The sequence below is a fragment of the Denticeps clupeoides genome, chromosome 4, assembly GCF_900700375.1.
Source record: "Denticeps clupeoides chromosome 4, fDenClu1.1, whole genome shotgun sequence".
Lineage (NCBI taxonomy): Eukaryota > Metazoa > Chordata > Actinopteri > Clupeiformes > Denticipitidae > Denticeps > Denticeps clupeoides.
In genome coordinates, this window is record NC_041710.1 from 1,148,850 (window position 1) to 1,167,068 (window position 18,219).

Below are 18,219 nucleotides of genomic sequence, written 5' to 3' on the forward strand. Positions count from 1 at the left end.
TGTTGACCTCTGTGCATTTTGTGGGACTGAACGAGAGAAGGTTCTGCCTGTGTTCTTTTGGATGGCTGTACAAATGGAAAATGATGCAGTGATTGGCTTACTGCATGTATTTTAATATTATATATACACACACAATGCTTCCAATTTGTGTATTTATTTATCCCTCCATGTACCCCTTGGTATGATACGTGGGACGAGTTTTAATACTTGACCTTGGCGGATCGAATCCGGATCCGCCAAGGTGACACTGAGCAAAGCTCCTCGAGCACCATCACTAAGGGTGATGGTTAAAAGCAGACAAGAGGACACATTTGATTGTGTCACAGTGTGCTGTGCTGCAGTGTTTCACAATGACAATCACTTCTCTAATATAAAAAAAAAAAAAAAGCACGCAGTCCCATTGCAACAGAGACGACACTGAATCCTGCAGAAGCGGCTCGGTGGTCTGGCAATTTTATTCGAGTTACAGTGAATTTGTGTATTTGTGCGTATGTAACTTTCAACAATAGGTGACATTTACATTTATATTCCAGGTATCCAGTCCATGTGACACGTGACATAAACGAAAGACTCATCCATTTCATCTGAATACGGCAGATCGCAACAGAACGGCCCTTGTAATACTCGGATACAATCAGTAACGTGCCATTCTTGTGATGTTCGGCGTCACCTTGGCACATCCAGTCCTGTTCAGAGTGGCGCTGCAAGGCTGTGACTGTGCAGGAAACCTTGGACTGTACAGATAACAGCACAATAAAGCATCCAACAGACAACATGCGAGAGGGAAGACACACACACACACACACACAAATGCCTAAATACACGTGTCTTCATCATGAACGCGCTGAACAGGAGTGTCAGATCGAGCCCTGGACGATTACCCAGAACGCAGAGCGTCCTTCATTTCTGGCGCGTCCTCACGTCCAACATCGGTCATGGTGACGGACGTGGACCCGGGGAGAGACGAGGCTCAAGCTCGTCTGTGACTGGCCGAACGTTCCCATGGGGAAGAGTTTAGGCGTTGCGCATGGCCAGGGCCAGTTCCAGTTCTTGTCTTCTCTGCTGAACCTGGAACGAAAGCAAGAAGCATATATACATATAAAATATATATAAAAGGGACATTTCATTACTAATATAGTGTTCAAATAAATTATAACTTAATATATCACTTTAAAAAATTTCATGGATACAGTCAGATCAATAAATATTGTGACATTGACACAATTCTAATCTTTTTGCCGCTATACATTAGCACAATGGATTTGAATCAGACAGAACCGACGGGGAAATGCCCCCGCACAAAAAAGTATAAAAAAGTAAAACGTATGAACATAAATACCGTCAAATTAAAAATTGTGCATTTTAAATTCATTGTGGTGGTGTATAGACACAAAAAGATTCGAATTGTGTCGACGTCCCAATATTTATGGACCTGACTGTATATCCTGCAATATTCATAAAAATGTTTTTTTTTTTTTTTTTGTTAAAACCGTGTCCCTTGGCTTTGAGGTCACTTCCACCACGCAGTATAAAACAGTATTCTAGTAAAGCTGTTTTCAGATGTGTATACTTAGTAACCATAGCGACAGCTGGAGAATACACGTAAAAATGACTTGTGTGAGTGTTAATTGGGTGTCACATTTCATTTTTTCTATTTATTGTATTTTGGGTGTAAAAGTGTGTAAATTAGCACACGGCTGTACACCAGCTCGGTATGAAGAGTCTGGGCTTCCTGTGGATATTTAGTAGGACACACGTTCCCTCGGAGAGGAAGGAAGACCCACCTCGCTGTAGAAGTAGCGACCGACCGCTTCCTGCAACCAGGGCTGGCAGTAAAATTCAGACCGCCGCTCCTCTTCTGGGGTCCCCACCACGTCCGTCATCAGCTGGACCCGAGAATAAAGAACACGGGCTTTACAGTTTAACACCAATAAGAGCAGCGAGGCATCAGATCTACGTTCGGTTATTTAAATGCATGTGGAAAAAACAGCATTTTCATGGAAAATGTCTGAATGTGGCTGAGGGAACAGTGGCAGGCCTCAGAAAGCGAAGCGCTGAAAGAAGGGCAGCTTCTGAGGTGAAGATGAGAGAAAAAGCTCAGATCTCGGCCCGTTTGTACCTGACAGCACGAGAGACACGACACCCAGCCGAGAAAGATTTTATTTATTTATTTATTTTTTTGTCTGTTTTTAGCCTCCAAAGCCGACTACGAGAAAGCTGCGCGTCTCTTGAGAATCAAGAACATAGATAAGAAATCAGACAGAGCGTGGGGTGTCTGATAAAACCAAATGATGGTCACAACAAAAACCATCCCATGGATCCACAAAGCAGCAAAGAACAAAAGTTGTGATAAAAAAAAAAAAAAAAAAAAAAAGTCCTATTTTCAACACGCGGCTATTACATTATTTTCTGCGAACAAGTAAAACATAAAATAATCAGGTTTGCAAAACCAGACAGAAGCAAGGATGTGCCTGCTAGTCAGTTGTCTTTTTTGTTAGAAATAATTTCAAACTGTCACCCAGAAGATTAACTTTATAGTGATGTTTTTAAAAACAAAGTTTTAAAAGGGGAGGAGCCTGTAATCATGATTGACAGCTGTCCTACTTCCTCGATCTGGGCAATTAAGCCCCTCCTGTGATTACGTGACACGCTTAGGGTGTGGTGGAGCATTCATCTCCTCCGTTAGTGACCACGCCCACTACCGACACCAACATGCAGGTTATCAGGCGCTTTAATTCCAGCGTTCTGATGGGGGAACTGGTGAATTAGTGAACATTAGTGACCACACCCACTACCAACACCAACATGCAGGTTCTCAGGCGCTTTAATTCCAGCGTTCTGATGGGGGAACTGGTGAATTAGTGAACATTAGTGACCACGCCCACTACCAACACCAACATGCAGGTTATCAGGCGCTTTAATTCCAGCGTTCTGATGGGGGAACTGGTGAATTAGTGAACATTAGTGACCACGCCCACTACCGACACCAACATGCAGGTTATCAGGTGCTTTAATTCCAGCGTTCTGATGAGGGAACTGGTGAATTAGAGAACATTAGTGACCACGCCCACTACCAACATGCAGGTTATCAGGCGCTTTAATTCCAGCGTTCTGATAGGTGAACTGGTGAATGTGACTTTATAGAACATTTTACCTTCAGGTCCCGGTTTTGGGAGAGAATCCAGTCTTCGATGTAGCCTTTAGGATCCCTGGAAAAGCTGAGCATGAAATCCCTCTGGATCTTGAGCTGGTTGATTGACTCAATTGTTTCATGGATCTGCAACAAAAGATCATCTGATCCATAAGTCAGATCTGACGGTTGAGACGTTGGTAGGATTTGGGCAGCAGTGAAGTAAAGTAGATCTCCAGAATGATCTGCAGAATTTTACAGTTTACATAATTTCTTGTTGTGTCAGCAAAACCTGGTCTTCTATTTATTGTGAGCATGTGCACCAATGGTGAATATTAGGCGGCAACATTCAGACAGACTGTAGAAAATTATGGAAATTCGAGACCATTGTTACCCTCCCCAGGTGTGGGTGACAATTAGAATTTGTCTGGAATTCTCACCTTATTGTCCAGAAGGACAATCTCCTGCTGATTGGCCGTTGACAGCAGGAAGCCGCTCATCTGGGCCTTTAATGGGTCGTCCACCTCCACGTCGATGTCGTAACAGGCCGTCTTCTTCTGCTCGTTTGCATCAGCGCTGTTAAGAACAACACCGTTCCTCTACACAGCGCGGAAATGCTGTTTATAAGCTGTTCAGTCACTCGCAGTGACTGTGACCAATCACGACTACCCAGCAGCCCTAATGATGCAGTGATTTCAGCCCCTTCAGGTTCAGGTTAAAAAAGCTGAGACCATTTCACTCTGGCAAGGTAATGAGGCAGGACTCAAGAAAGGCCTTTTAAGGCTTGATGGGGTCTGGTGAACTGACCTGATGATGTGGTTGATCACGATGGGATCAGGCAGCAGCAGCAGGTTGGTGAGTCGTTGAGGAACCTCAGAGAACTTCAGACGTGGGCAATCAAAAATCTGACAGACAAGAGGCCACTGTCATCGTTAGCACAGACCATGTGAACACTATGGTGTACGCGTCATTGAAGAAGCGCGTGGAACCTGAAATCCCATTAAAAATGAACAGAAGGCCCCCCTTCTCCACCAAGGCTGCTGAACCTCCAGCCAACCAAAGGACAACCTCCGGGCCAGAAAACGCAACGCAGGTCTAGAACGAAGATGCGCTTATGTGTTATCTAGCCTGGCTGATTATTGTCAAGTCTTCAGTTTGGTTCAGATCAAAGAAAGAGAAAAGATTTGCACTACAATTCTAGTTAAAAAGGGGGTCGGCCGCGTCCACGCGGTCATTCGAAATGCTGCTTACGACTGGCGTTCACACCTCCAGTTTACATGAATTAAAAAAAGAAAGAAAAAAAAAAAACATTTTAAAGGTGATTTTGGAACCCTCAATTTGATCCATTTCTCTCATGCCATCCAATGAAATCCAAAAAAAAGAGAAAGTGAAGTCGCCTGATCGTTACGCGTAAGAATTCCGACACCGGTGCTCAGTGGCGGTTTTTTATATGGGCGACATGGGCAGTTTCGGCAATTTGGGGAGAAGGCGCGCGAGGGATTCTCTGATTGGCTGGAGCGGCATCCATTAACTACCAGCTCGCTAAATAAAACAGAATAAAAATAAACCAACATTAAAGCACCCGACGTTATGATACAGACTTATCATTTGCACCAATGTGTTTTCAAAATTCGATCACACCCATGTACGCAGGAAGAGAGTGCGAGGGCCCGCTTACTGCTGCTGCTGGGGCGAAAGGGAGCGGGCGGGGCGCTTCCAAATAAGCACATTTCGAAATAAGCACATTCTGAATGCACATTGCATTCAGAATATTGTCGAGCTCATTATGTCACAATTCATTTTTCTGGGTTGTGCAAAACCGCAGGAAAACAAGACAAAAGGAATCTGCGCACTAAAGTGTCTATTAATTTACTAGTAGGTAGCCTGATGGGTAACACACTCGCCTATGAACCAGAAGACCCAGGTTCAAACCCCACTTACTACCATCATGTCCCTGAGCAAGACACTTAACCCTGAGTGTCTCCAGGGGGGGACTGTCCCTGTAACTACTGACTGTAAGGCGCTCTGGATAAGGACGTCTGGTAAATGCTGTAACTGTAAATGATTGATTGACTGATGACAAAAAAAAAGGTCAAAGCCCTGTATATGTTTATCTGGTTATATTCCATATGGTTCTGACAACAGGATTTACAATAAAAATGTGTAAATATTAATATGTTAATATGTAATATGTCTTAATATGTTTTATGTGCTTAAAGCGGTGAGTTTTTTTAGATGATTAGTTATGCCATGGCCTGAAGGTGTCTTCTCTCCACCTTTTTCCATTTTCCACAATGAGAAGGGTCCGGAAGCCTACCTGCTGGAAGTACTTGTCACAGTTGACGTACTCCTTTTCGTGGGAGTCCTGCAGCTTGTTGCTTTTGACGTACTGCCACAGCGCCTGGATGATGCAGGAGCGCGTCTGGGTGTGGATTCCCAGCAGGCGAGCCAAGCGGGGGTCCAACTTAAACTGGGGGGGCTGGGAGAGACGGTTATACACAATTAGACTTTAACGCCGGCTTGGTTACATAGAACAAAACATTTCAAACAGCATAAACATATTCAAAAAGAGCACAAAATGCAGAGCAAAATATTTAGCTGCACAATACACTGGGTTTATCTTAAAGTGAAAGTGAAGTGATTGTGAAACACTGCAGCACAGCACACGGTGCACACAGTGAAATGTGTCCTCTGCATTTAACCATCGCCCTTGGTGAGCAGTGGGCACCATGACAGGCGCCCGGGGAGCAGTGTGTGGAGACGGTTTCACCACATGAAGGACACCTGAGGGAGATGCTCCTGCTCTTATTATTGGTTTATGGAAGCAAAGTACTGCAGGTGGGGCAGTGGTGCCCTAGCGGTTAAGGAAGCGGCCCCGTAATCAGAAGGTTCCCAATCCGCCGAGGCGCCACTGAGGTGCCACTGAGCAAAGCACCGTCCCCACACACTGCTCCCGGGGCACCTGTCATGGTGCCCACTGCTCACTCAGGGTGATGGTTAAATGCAGAGGACGCATTTCACTGTGTGCACTGTGTACTGTGCTGCTGTGTATCACAAGTGACAATCACTTCACTTTATTTTTTTTTATTTAGACACAACTCTCTTATTGTTCAGTTTAGCCGTGTCTTCTGTGGATAGGACTGGGAGCCTCACCTGATGGTCCAACTTGAGGAGCAGGGTGCAGTGGACGTCCACCTCTCCCGGCCTCTTCACCTGGAAGCCGTCTGTCTCCTGCGCGCTGGGGGTCCGATGCCACTGCGTGAGGAAGGTGGGAGTCGCACCATCATCACAGAAATCGCAGCCCAAGGTCTGGTTCCTCATCAGCACTAATCACGGAGAACGTGCACGCGCCGGCGCCTGTCACGCCACCAAACCCTGGCACGTCTCCTGAAGGCCCCTGTCATTCGACAGCCACAATGCAAATTGCTCGTTACGCATCTCCTCTGCCGTACTTGACATTGGACGCGCCGGGAACAATGCGTGAAACTGCTCAGTCCTCTTCCCTTCCTCCCAAAAAACGCGCGGCCGCCAAGGACACGTCGATACGAGACGAGGGAGGGACGGCACGCCGCGGAACGCACGGTTCTTCAGCTTTTGTCGCCAGTCAATGGCACAACAGTGAGGTGCAACAGGCAAGGACTCTCGCCATACAGGCGCCTGCGTCAGGCGGCTCGCGCTCCTCTCGGGACTGCTGTGTCAGGGTCAGAGTCGGCGTTGCCATGGGAACCCGGCGGCGTCACTTCATCCGCGTTGTCGCGTCTGTGATTGGTGGTGGGTTTTTTTTTTTTTTTTTTGTTAGAAGCTGAGCGCATGTCCACAGAGAGAACGTGAACGTGGTCCATGAGCTCGGGGTGCTTCTTAACATAAATATCTTTCCTTTCTCCTCCTTACATTTTTCAAATCTATCACTAGGCACACGTCACAATTGATATCAAACTATGAGGGTGGGGCTTAGAGGGTGGGGCTTTAAATGTACATTTAAAGCATTTCATAAACGCTCTTATCCAGGGTGGCTTGCATGAGTGTTTTAAGGGTGTGTAGGGTGGTAGTAGCCTAGTGCGTAAGACCCAGGTTCAAATCCCACTTACTACCATTGTGTCCCTGAGCAGGACACTTAACCCTGAGTGTCTCCAGGGGGGGGCTGTCCCTGTAACTACTGATTGTAAGTCGCTCTGGATAAGGGCGTCTTGTAAATGTTTTAAAATGTTGAAATCCCTCATTTGGTTCACTAGGACCTGTAAATTCCACTAGTTTAATAACTCAACCGTTTTTAAATAAATCTACATAATAAGTATACATACATGGGAGATCTGAGGTAGGGGGGTGTGACCCTTCCTTGGCTTTGTAGGCCAGCATCAGTATTTTAAATCTGATGCAGCAGTGGAGCAGTGTGGGAGAATTTGAGAAGGTTCTGGATCAGCTGGAGAGGTGGAGGAAGACCAGCCAGGAGTGAGTTACAGAAGACCCAGTTTGGAGATGACCAGAGGTTGGACAAGTATCTGAGTAGCCTGTGTTTAGAAGGATTCGTCCATTATTAAAATGTTGCAGAGCAGAAATCGACATGAGCCAGAGAGTTTGGAAACGAGTGAGACGAGTACGAGAGGGAACTGCAGGTTGAAACTCCATTAACGCTGGTTTCGTTGCTCCAGCGGAGCCTTGTTCCTGCAACTAGTGGCTTAAAGTTGCTATACGTCATGTAAGGAGTAACTGAGAGCCACAATAAGGCCAGGAGGAGGTCAAGAAGCCCAGCGCAGCTCGCACTGGCGTTCCAAGCCTTCCTACGCGTGTGCTGTAAATGCATGGTGCGCTTTAAACTCGGCGCCACGTCGAGTCCATCTTGTATGACGGTGAACTCACCTCCACCAGGTGATTGTCGGGGCCGTAGAGATTCTTGTCCAACTCAATGACCAGGCTTTTGAAGAACGATGAAAACTTCCGTTTCTGCTTTCCAGGCTGGGATGCACGGGGATGCATGAGACATAAAAAGACAAACTTTCTGTTACAATGAGAATGGAGGACACTGCAGCCCAGAGCTCTACACCGTACAACACCGCGCCAAGCACGTTACACAGAACTGCTGAGCAGTTAACATTCCTGCCATCACTCAAGTATCAAAGGAAAAAATTGGTACAAAAATGCAAGGTCACATTCTACATTTTGGACAATAAATTGCACAGTTCTGATGATTTTTGTGATTAACAGCATTAAACGTTAAACAGCAACAGGCGTCAAGCAAACGCCAGTGAGACGCTAATCAAATGCAGCTACAAAGCTCAGTGCGAACTGCGACCCGGAGCTGTCGAAGAACTGTACTCAGATCAGGCCGCCACGGTCACTACTGGCACTACTTTCCCCGAGCAACGTCATTATGAAATGATCCATCACGTTCTGCACTGCGTCCATGCAGAATAGTCCATGTGACTATGACATTCATTTCAACACCCCTTGTACTTACATTATTAGTAAATGCCCAGGAGATTCTTCTGTATTTGCATACATCTATTTTATGCATTTTAATAGTGTACATTAAGACCTATGAACCTATTCATAGGTCTATTTTTTCCCGATTTACTACAGATAATAATTCGCACCACATAACGTAATGAAAGAAATACCAGAAAAGCGCACTGCAAATAAGGAAAATTCACTGAGACGACGGATCAGCAGGAGCTCAAGCAGGAGTCTAGAATATCAGCAGAATCCGAGGCGTGCTGGTCCTGCAAGCATCTCATTGCCTTACATCATCCATCAGCTTTCCCTCCACCCGGAGCTCCCACGATGCAATGCTTCCCTCTGTGTCTTCAGCTTCGGGCTTGGCGGGGTTGAACGTGTTCGAGATGTACAGCCTCAGCTTGCGTTTTTGCTGTGGACGCATCAGATGGACCATCAGAGTATGGACCATCACAACTTCAGCAAATACAACACCTCAGTTAGAACATAACCAGGTAGAAGAAAGACAACCATTTATATTCATTTATATCCATTATAAGACTGCAGTGCAGCCAGAACATTCTTCAATGGTGAGCAGGACATTACGTCAACTATCAGACGCCCTTATCCAGAGCGCCTTACAATCATTACAACTCAGAAGCGAAGCATTGTGGGTTCAAATCCCAAACGGCCAAGGTGCTCCTGAGGTCCCCACATGCTGCCTGTCATGGTGCCCACTGCTCACCAAGGGTGACAGTTAAATACAGAGGACACGTTTCACCATGTCACCACTTGAGTGTCTTGCTCAGGGACAACCTGTGACTTTGTGGTCTTCTGGTTCTCTAGGCTACTACCAAGATCAGGCCATAATAATTCAGGTGGAGGGTTGATGTTCTCTGAATGAAATGGAGGATCTACCTTCATTGGTCTTTTAAGGACTTCCTGAATGTCCACCCTTTTTCTCATGATGGTCTGGTCCAGTTTGCGCTCAAAGGCCAGGAGGTCCATGTAGGCCTGTGACTCTGGGACTAGCTCACGTATCTGAGGAGGGTGGAGAAGAAGTGAGATGGCCTACTGAGCAAAGGCACTTGAAAAAAAAAGGGGTTAAAACACCGTAAGGACGTATTAAACTCTCCGAGCCCGGCGGCTGAGAGACAGAAGCAGCGTTTTCACAGAGTTGCATCACTTCGATCATCTGCAGCACTTAAAGGGACATTCCTGAATTTCTCCATCTGCCCGTCTCTCAGAAAAGAACAGGAAACCCTCTTCTTTAATACAACACGAGTGTTTTAGTGGAAACATAATTCATGCTTTTGAGGGTTGTAAATAGTAACTAAGCTGCACGTTCAACTTGTTGATTTTGGGGTGACGAGAAGACCCGGACCCCCGGACCCCTCACCTTGCCGTGAGCGCACCACATAAATACGCAGAGCAGGGGACTCACCCGCTGAGGGAGAACCTTGTCTGCCATTCTCCTCCTCTTGGTACTGAGGATGGGGAGAACCGAAGAGAGAGGGAGAGAGAGAGAATGCACGTTACTATGGTGACTGACAGGCCACCTGTCCAGACGTTACTCCAGCTGTGTGTGGAAGGGCGTGAGATAGGGGTTCTGACCTCCACCCTCCCCACAGCTGTGGGTAAAACATTGTGCCCTCTGGGACCCGGGCAGGGGCTATGAGAGATGCTTCAGAAGTCTACTCACTTCTATTCCAGGTGCCTCACCTGGAGTGTCATAGAGGAGACGTAGAAGATCATGCACAGCTCCAGGAGGTTCATGTACATGGTGGGAGATGATTACAACAGGATCTTAAAGGAACATGCCTACTCTGGCTGGGCTTCTCTCTGTCTTGTGGGATTCCCAATGGCTTCCTACAAGTTGAAGTAGGGACTTGAAGTAGCTCCAATTAGATATTGGAAATCACACCACAAGGTCAGGACGTGATTTATAGGATCCCAGTTGTGCTTTCGGGACACTACCCAGAATGCCCCAGTGGTCCAGCATCCACTGACGGACATAAATCTGCTGCTCGTGGCTCTCAGCCCAGACTCGTCGCGACCTTCCTCTGTCAGCCTCCGGTGGGTGGCATACAGCAGCGGTGCCAATGCCCACCGCGGATCTGGCAAAAGTCTGGGACCCCGGGGAGAAGGGTGCGCTCGGTCACCAGTAGAGGGCGTTTTTTTGGAAGGTGTTAAAAGGAGCACATGGCAGCAGATGTTAATGACGGAAGTGACCTATTGAGAAGGTTGGCCAAGTAAGCGTCCTTTCAGAAAGGAGGGAGGACTTTGGCAGAAGTTTCGCAAATGACCCCCCCAACCTTCCCCATTTTTCCATCAGTAATATCCAGAGATCACAAGAAGTATATAAACATGACCTGGTCACACGATTCATCTAGCAGTGTGTGGGGACGGTGCTTTGCTCAGTGGCGGATCGGGATTCGAACCGGCAACCTTCTGATTACAGGGCCGCTATATATATATTTGAAAAAGCCCACAGCATGAGTAGCAGCAGCAGCAGGAATCTTTAGAGAAACGAACGAGGGTATTACGGACAGCCCAGCAGAATAAAATGTCCATCGGTAAACCGGTGCTGGTGTCGGCACTGACATTGCTGCCAGATAAGACAGACTGGCACGCCTTGCTCATAAATATGGTACAGTAAGAAGTCACATTAAATACTTATCAGGCTGTCATATATGATCCATTCGTATACTTGATATGTACTTTTAAACACATATTTTTGTATTTTTCTGTATATAAGATTTTGATTAAATTGTTATATACTGTTGTGTTTGACAGATATCATCGACTGGAAATCAAATTCTTTGCATGAGTTTCACTCAGATACTTGACCAATAAACATAATTCTGATTCTATTTGATTCAGTGGTTATTGACCAAAATTAATAAATTATTTAATAATTTACATTTGCAAAAATAAAAAATGTACATTATACTTTTACTTGAATACTTTTTAAACAACAGTACTCCTTTGAACTGAGTATTATTTTGGAGGCGTAACAGTAAAAGTATTTAAACAGCGGTACTTCTCCTCGGAACTGAGTACAATTTTGGAGGCGTAACAGTAAAAGAATTTTAAACAGCGGCACGTCTATTCGGAACAGAGTATTATTTTGGAGGCGTAACAGTAAAAGTATTTTAAACAGCGGTACTTCTCCTCGGAACTGAGTATTATTTTGGAGGCGTAACAGTAAAAGTATTTTAAACAGCGGTACTTCTCCTCGGAACTGAGTATTATTTTGGAGGCGTAACAGTAAAAGTATTTAAACAGCAGCACTTCTCCTCGGAACTGAGTACTATTTTGGAGGCGTAACAGTAAAAGTATTTAAACAGCGGCACTTCTCCTCGGAACTGAGTACTATTTTGGAGGCGTAACAGTAAAAGTATTTAAACAGCGGCACTTCTCCTCGGAACTGAGTACTATTTTGGAGGCGTAACAGTAAAAGTATTTAAACAGCGGTACTTCTCCTTGGAACTGAGTATTATTTTGGAGGCGTAACAGTAAAAGTATTTAAACAGCGGCACTTCTACTCGGAACTGAGTATTATTTTGGAGGCGTAACAGTAAAAGTATTTAAACAGCGGCACTTCTACTCGGAACTGAGTATTATTTTGGAGGCGTAACAGTAAAAGTATTTTAAACAGCGGCGCTTCTACTCAGAACTGAGTATTATTTTTGAGGCGTAACAGTAAAAGTATTTTAAACAGCGGTACTTCTCCTTGGAACTGAGTATTATTTTGGAGGCGTAACAGTAAAAGTATTTAAACAGCGGCACTTCTACTCGGAACTGAGTATTATTTTTGAGGCGTAACAGTAAAAGTATTTAAACAGCGGCACTTCTACTCGGAACTGAGTATTATTTTTGAGGCGTAACAGTAAAAGTATTTTAAACAGCGGTACTTCTCCTTGGAACTGAGTATTATTTTGGAGGCGTAGCAGTAAAAGTATTTAAACAGCGGCACTTCTACTCGGAACTGAGTATTATTTTGGAGGCGTAACAGTAAAAGTATTTAAACAGTGGCACTTCTACTCGGAACTGAGTATTATTTTTGAGGCGTAACAGTAAAAGTATTTAAACAGCGGCACTTCTACTCAGAACTGAGTATTATTTTTGAGGCGTAACAGTAAAAGTATTTTAAACAGCGGTACTTCTACTCGGAACTGAGTATTATTTTGGAGGCGTAACAGTAAAAGTATTTTAAACAGCGGCACGTCTACTCGGAACTGAGTATTATTTTGGAGGCGTAACAGTAAAAGTATTTTAAACAACGGCACTTCTACTCGGAACTGAGTATTATTTTGGAGGCGTAACAGTAAAAGTATTTTAAACAGCGGCACTTCTACTCGGAACTGAGTATTATTTTGGAGGCGTAACAGTAAAAGTATTTTAAACAGCGGCACGTCTACTCGGAACTGAGTATTATTTTGGAGGCGTAACAGTAAAAGTATTTTAAACAGCGGCACGTCTACTCGGAACTGAGTATTATTTTGGAGGCGTAACAGTAAAAGTATTTAAACAGCGGCACTTCTACTCGGAACTGAGTATTATTTTGGAGGCGTAACAGTAAAAGTATTTAAACAGCGGCACTTCTACTCGGAACTGAGTATTATTTTGGAGGCGTAACAGTAAAAGTATTTTAAACAGCGGCACTTCTACTCGGAACTGAGTATTATTTTGGAGGCGTAACAGTAAAAGTATTTTAAACAGCGGCACGTCTACTCGGAACTGAGTATTATTTTGGAGGCGTAACAGTAAAAGTATTTTAAACAGCGGCACGTCTACTCGGAACTGAGTATTATTTTGGAGGCGTAACAGTAAAAGTATTTAAACAGCGGCACTTCTACTCGGAACTGAGTATTATTTTGGAGGCGTAACAGTAAAAGTATTTAAACAGCGGCACTTCTACTCGGAACTGAGTATTATTTTGGAGGCGTAACAATAAAAATAAAAACGTTTCCATTTTGATTCTCACTGGAACATGTTGTCTTTTGTTTTTAGGAAATTCAAATCAGCCATCAGTCATTTTTAAAAGCAGCCATGTAAGCCTTGAAAAATGTCCCCCTGCCTACAGAATCCGATTCGAGATGCGGCATAGAAAGAGGCGGAGACTCACTTCCTGGGGCGTGGCTGCTGGATAGGCTGGGTGGGGGTGGAACGCTTTCGGCAGGGGTCCAGTGCAGAGTTGGGGATACTGGGCCGAACTGCGGCTGAGCCCCCAAACGGAGGTCCTGGTGGCCCCATCGGTGCCCCCTGGTGTGGCATCCGAGCCCCTGAAGTCATTCCAGGACGCTTTGGAGGCAAGAGACCTCTGAATTAAAACGTTTCCATGGATTAAAGAAAAAATTAAAACCTTTACAAAATAAAAAAAATGTGAATGAAGCACCATATCAGTGAAATATCTTAATGGGACTAAACTGAAAAAAGTAAACTTGAAGAAATTGAAGAATCTTTCTTTGATTTATTCATATTAATATACTGGTCACGTGATGAAAATGTGACCCCCAGGTGACCCCAGGTGACACCTGTCCGTCTCAAGGTCGCAGGGCAGCGGCGGCGGAGGAGGTGAAGGAACTTCCTCCACGTTTCCATCCACCAAGGTTCCTCGCAACTTCTCCTGGAAAACTTTCCACGCGGGTGAGACGCGTCCCCGTCATTCCTGCCTCGGATCGGATCGTTTTCTTTGGACATTTGAAAATGAAGGAGGAGACGAGGATGGAGCTGCACACACACACACACACACACACACACACACACACACACACACACACACACGCACGGGAGAAGTGTGGCACTCACCACTCCATGGACCAGGAACTCGAACAGTTTACTCTTGGTGGCTTTCCGAGCGCCTCCAGAAGAATCGTCCATCCCGTCTCCCCCCTCTCTCCAGAAGGCGTGTGGTCTTCAGTCGAACCCCTGGCAGCTCCTTCCTCCTCCTCCTCCTCCTCCTCCTCTCAGACTGGGGGTGCCGCTCTGCGGAAGGGGGGCTCCCGACGCCCGGTTACGGACGCAGAATTCATCATCCTAACATGTCACGTAAAACCAGCGACGGGCTTTACCAGCCCAGACACCCCGACACTGTGAACCCCGGCAGAACGTGTGGGTCTCCCCAGATCATCACGGTCATCACGGGAAATAGTCCGTGCGGAGGAACGTTGGTGGGAGTCTGAGACCCCCTGCGGCCCCCCGTCCCAGTCAGCCCAGAAACTGGGCGCCACCTCCCGGTACCCCATCGGAGCCCTTTAAACGTGGTGCGAAATCCATCCGAATAAAAAGGAGTCGATTATTAATAAAAAGTCAGGGAAGAGCAGCACAGGACTCTAGATAAGACTAATAAAGTGAAATGATGGTAGTGGAAGTAATTCACTCATCTTCATTTAGGGGGAGTTTGTAGTAAAATTCTGAAGTTTAAAACATTCTAATGAACTTTTACTATTTACTGGTGTATAAAGGTGGATTAGACCATGAATTACGCCCCCTTTTCAACATCAGGTGTTATTCGTATGACCTGCAGCATGGAACAGTGATGGGCTCTATACTCATCAACTACGTACGTTACTCCTTCACCTTTACAACTACAACCTGTTCTCACGTAATAAACTCTACTAAAGGAGGTGCTACACCAGGTTCTAATAAAACTACATACTATCTCCTTACTCAATCAGGTACTCAATTACAAGAGAAAGTGCAAGAAGTACTAGTGTCACGAAGGGCAGTAACGGTTGTGCAATTGAATTCTACTTTTTGTCTTTATCTTTTAATTCCATTGATCTTTGTTGGGAAAAAGAGTGAATCAGCACCAAATGTTATCTTGCTGTACTTGTGACTATAAAGACATCTAATAAACCACCACTTTACCACAAGTGGTCCAAAGATACAACAGAAACATAACATGTTCTAAAGTACTACATTTTCCAAACTAACTACAGTATATATTAAACTACACCACTTTACTACAACAGGTACTAAACTAAAACAGGTACAATTTACTACTACTTCCAAACTAACTACAGTATATATTAAACTACACCACTTTACTACAATAGGTACTAAACTAAAACAGGTAGTTTACTACTAATTCCAAACTAACTACAGAAGCTATTCAACTAAATCACTTTACTACAACAGGTACTAAACTAAAACAGGTACAATTTACTACTACTTCCAAACTAACTACAGTATATCTTAAACTACATCACTTTACTACAACAGGTACTAAACTAAAACAGGTAGTTTACTACTACTTCCAAACTAACTACAGAAGCTATTCAACTAAATCACTTTACTACAACAGGTACTAAACTAAAACAGGTACAATTTACTACTACTTCCAAACTAACTACAGTATATCTTAAACTACATCACTTTACTACAACAGGTACTAAACTAAAACAGGTAGTTTACTACTACTTCCAAACTAACTACAGAAGCTATTCAACTAAATCACTTTACTACAACAGGTACTAAACTAAAACAGGTACAATTTACTACAACTTCCAAACTAACTACAGAAGCTATTCAACTAAATCACTTTACTACAACAGGTACTAAACTAAAACAGGTACAATTTACTACTACTTCCAAACTAACTACAGTATATATTAAACTACACCACTTCACTACAACAGGTACTAAACTAAAACAGGTAGTTTACTACTACTTCCAAACTAACTACAGAAGCTATTCAACTAAATCACTTTACTACAACAGGTACTAAACTAAAACAGGTACAATTTACTACTACTTCCAAACTAACTACAGTATATATTAAACTACACCACTTTACTACAACAGGTACTAAACTAAAACAGGTAGTTTACTACTACTTCCAAACTAACTACAGAAGCTATTCAACTAAATCACTTTAGTACAACAGGTACTAAACTAAAACAGGTACAATTTACTACTACTTCCAAACTAACTACAGTGGCTATTCAACTAAATCTCTTCACTCCAACAGGTACTAAAACAGGTACAATTTACTACTACTTCCAAACTAACTACAGTATATCTTAAACTACATCACTTTACTACAACAGGTACTAAACTAAAACAGGTACAATTTACTACAACTTCCAAACTAACTACAGAAGCTATTCAACTAAATCACTTTACTACAACAGGTACTAAACTAAAACAGGTACAATTTACTACTACTTCCAAACTAACTACAGTATATATTAAACTACACCACTTCACTACAACAGGTACTAAACTAAAACAGGTAGTTTACTACTACTTCCAAACTAACTACAGAAGCTATTCAACTAAATCACTTTACTACAACAGGTACTAAACTAAAACAGGTACAATTTACTACTACTTCCAAACTAACTACAGTATATATTAAACTACACCACTTTACTACAACAGGTACTAAACTAAAACAGGTAGTTTACTACTACTTCCAAACTAACTACAGAAGCTATTCAACTAAATCACTTTAGTACAACAGGTACTAAACTAAAACAGGTACAATTTACTACTACTTCCAAACTAACTACAGTGGCTATTCAACTAAATCTCTTCACTCCAACAGGTACTAAAACAGGTACAATTTACTACTACTTCCAAACTAACTACAGTATATCTTAAACTACATCACTTTACTACAACAGGTACTAAACTAAAACAGGTACAATTTACTACTACTTCCAAACTAACTACAGTATATCTTAAACTACATCACTTTACTACAACAGGTACTAAACTAAAACAGGTAGTTTACTACTACTTCCAAACTAACTACAGAAGCTATTCAACTAAATCACTTTACTACAACAGGTACTAAACTAAAACAGGTACAATTTACTACAACTTCCAAACTAACTACAGTATATATTAAACTACACCACTTTACTACAACAGGTACTAAACTAAAACAGGTACAATTTACTACTACTTCCAAACTAACTACAGTATATATTAAACTACACCACTTCACTACAACAGGTACTAAACTAAAACAGGTAGTTTACTACTACTTCCAAACTAACTACAGAAGCTATTCAACTAAATCACTTTAGTACAACAGGTACTAAACTAAAACAGGTACAATTTACTACTACTTCCAAACTAACTACAGTGGCTATTCAACTAAATCTCTTCACTCCAACAGGTACTAAAACAGGTACAATTTACTACTACTTCCAAACTAACTACAGTATATATTAAACTACATCACTTTACTACAACAGGTACTAAACAACAGAAACAAGTACACTTCACTACTACTTCCAAACTAACTACATGGTGTACTTTACTGCCACTTGTTAAACTACACCATTGTGCTACAGCAGGTGGAGAAGGAGGTGAGTATGGACTGCAGTCTTCTCCTCCTCCTGGGGGGCGAGGCTCCTACCTTTCTCTCCCCCACCCTGGGGAGGGGCCGCAGAGTCCGGAAAGTGGACCTGGTAGATTGTACCTACTGATTGTAAGTCGCTCTGGATAAGGGCGTCTGATAAATGCTGTAAATGTGGTGGAGAGCAGGGTTTCTATACGGCCAAATTCATTCAAATGTTACTAGAAGACGGTTTTCCATGAAGCCCAGAAGCAGGGAACCAGGAGCCGGTGTGGATTCAGTGTCCTCTCTAAATCCTACTAAATCCGGTACTTATGTCGTAATAAATGTAAACAGAACT

General features: G+C 43.5%; 1 protein-coding gene across 3 annotated transcripts; it reads right to left on the bottom strand.

The window, feature by feature from the left end:
- Positions 1-437: 437 nt before the first annotated feature.
- On the bottom strand, positions 438-18,126 carry smarcd3a (SWI/SNF related BAF chromatin remodeling complex subunit D3a). 3 transcript variants are annotated; one of them, XR_003749428.1, is made up of 14 exons: positions 14,375-18,126; positions 13,692-13,867; positions 10,005-10,047; positions 9,479-9,601; positions 8,871-8,993; positions 7,988-8,083; positions 6,284-6,385; positions 5,448-5,609; positions 3,938-4,035; positions 3,571-3,706; positions 3,155-3,277; positions 1,785-1,886; positions 882-1,068; positions 438-734 (listed from the first exon to the last, which is right to left on the bottom strand). XR_003749428.1 is itself a non-coding variant. In XM_028975339.1 (13 exons), exons 1-13 carry the CDS (start codon positions 14,444-14,446, stop codon positions 1,015-1,017), a joined length of 1,410 nt encoding a protein of 469 aa, XP_028831172.1. In that variant the 5' UTR covers positions 14,447-18,126; the 3' UTR covers positions 438-1,014. The 3 variants fall into 3 exon arrangements, 2 of the variants coding, with proteins under 2 accessions (XP_028831172.1, XP_028831173.1); XM_028975339.1 differs by having other exon boundaries at positions 438-1,068; XM_028975340.1 differs by lacking the exon at positions 10,005-10,047 and having other exon boundaries at positions 438-1,068; positions 13,692-14,256.
- Positions 18,127-18,219: the final 93 nt, after the last annotated feature.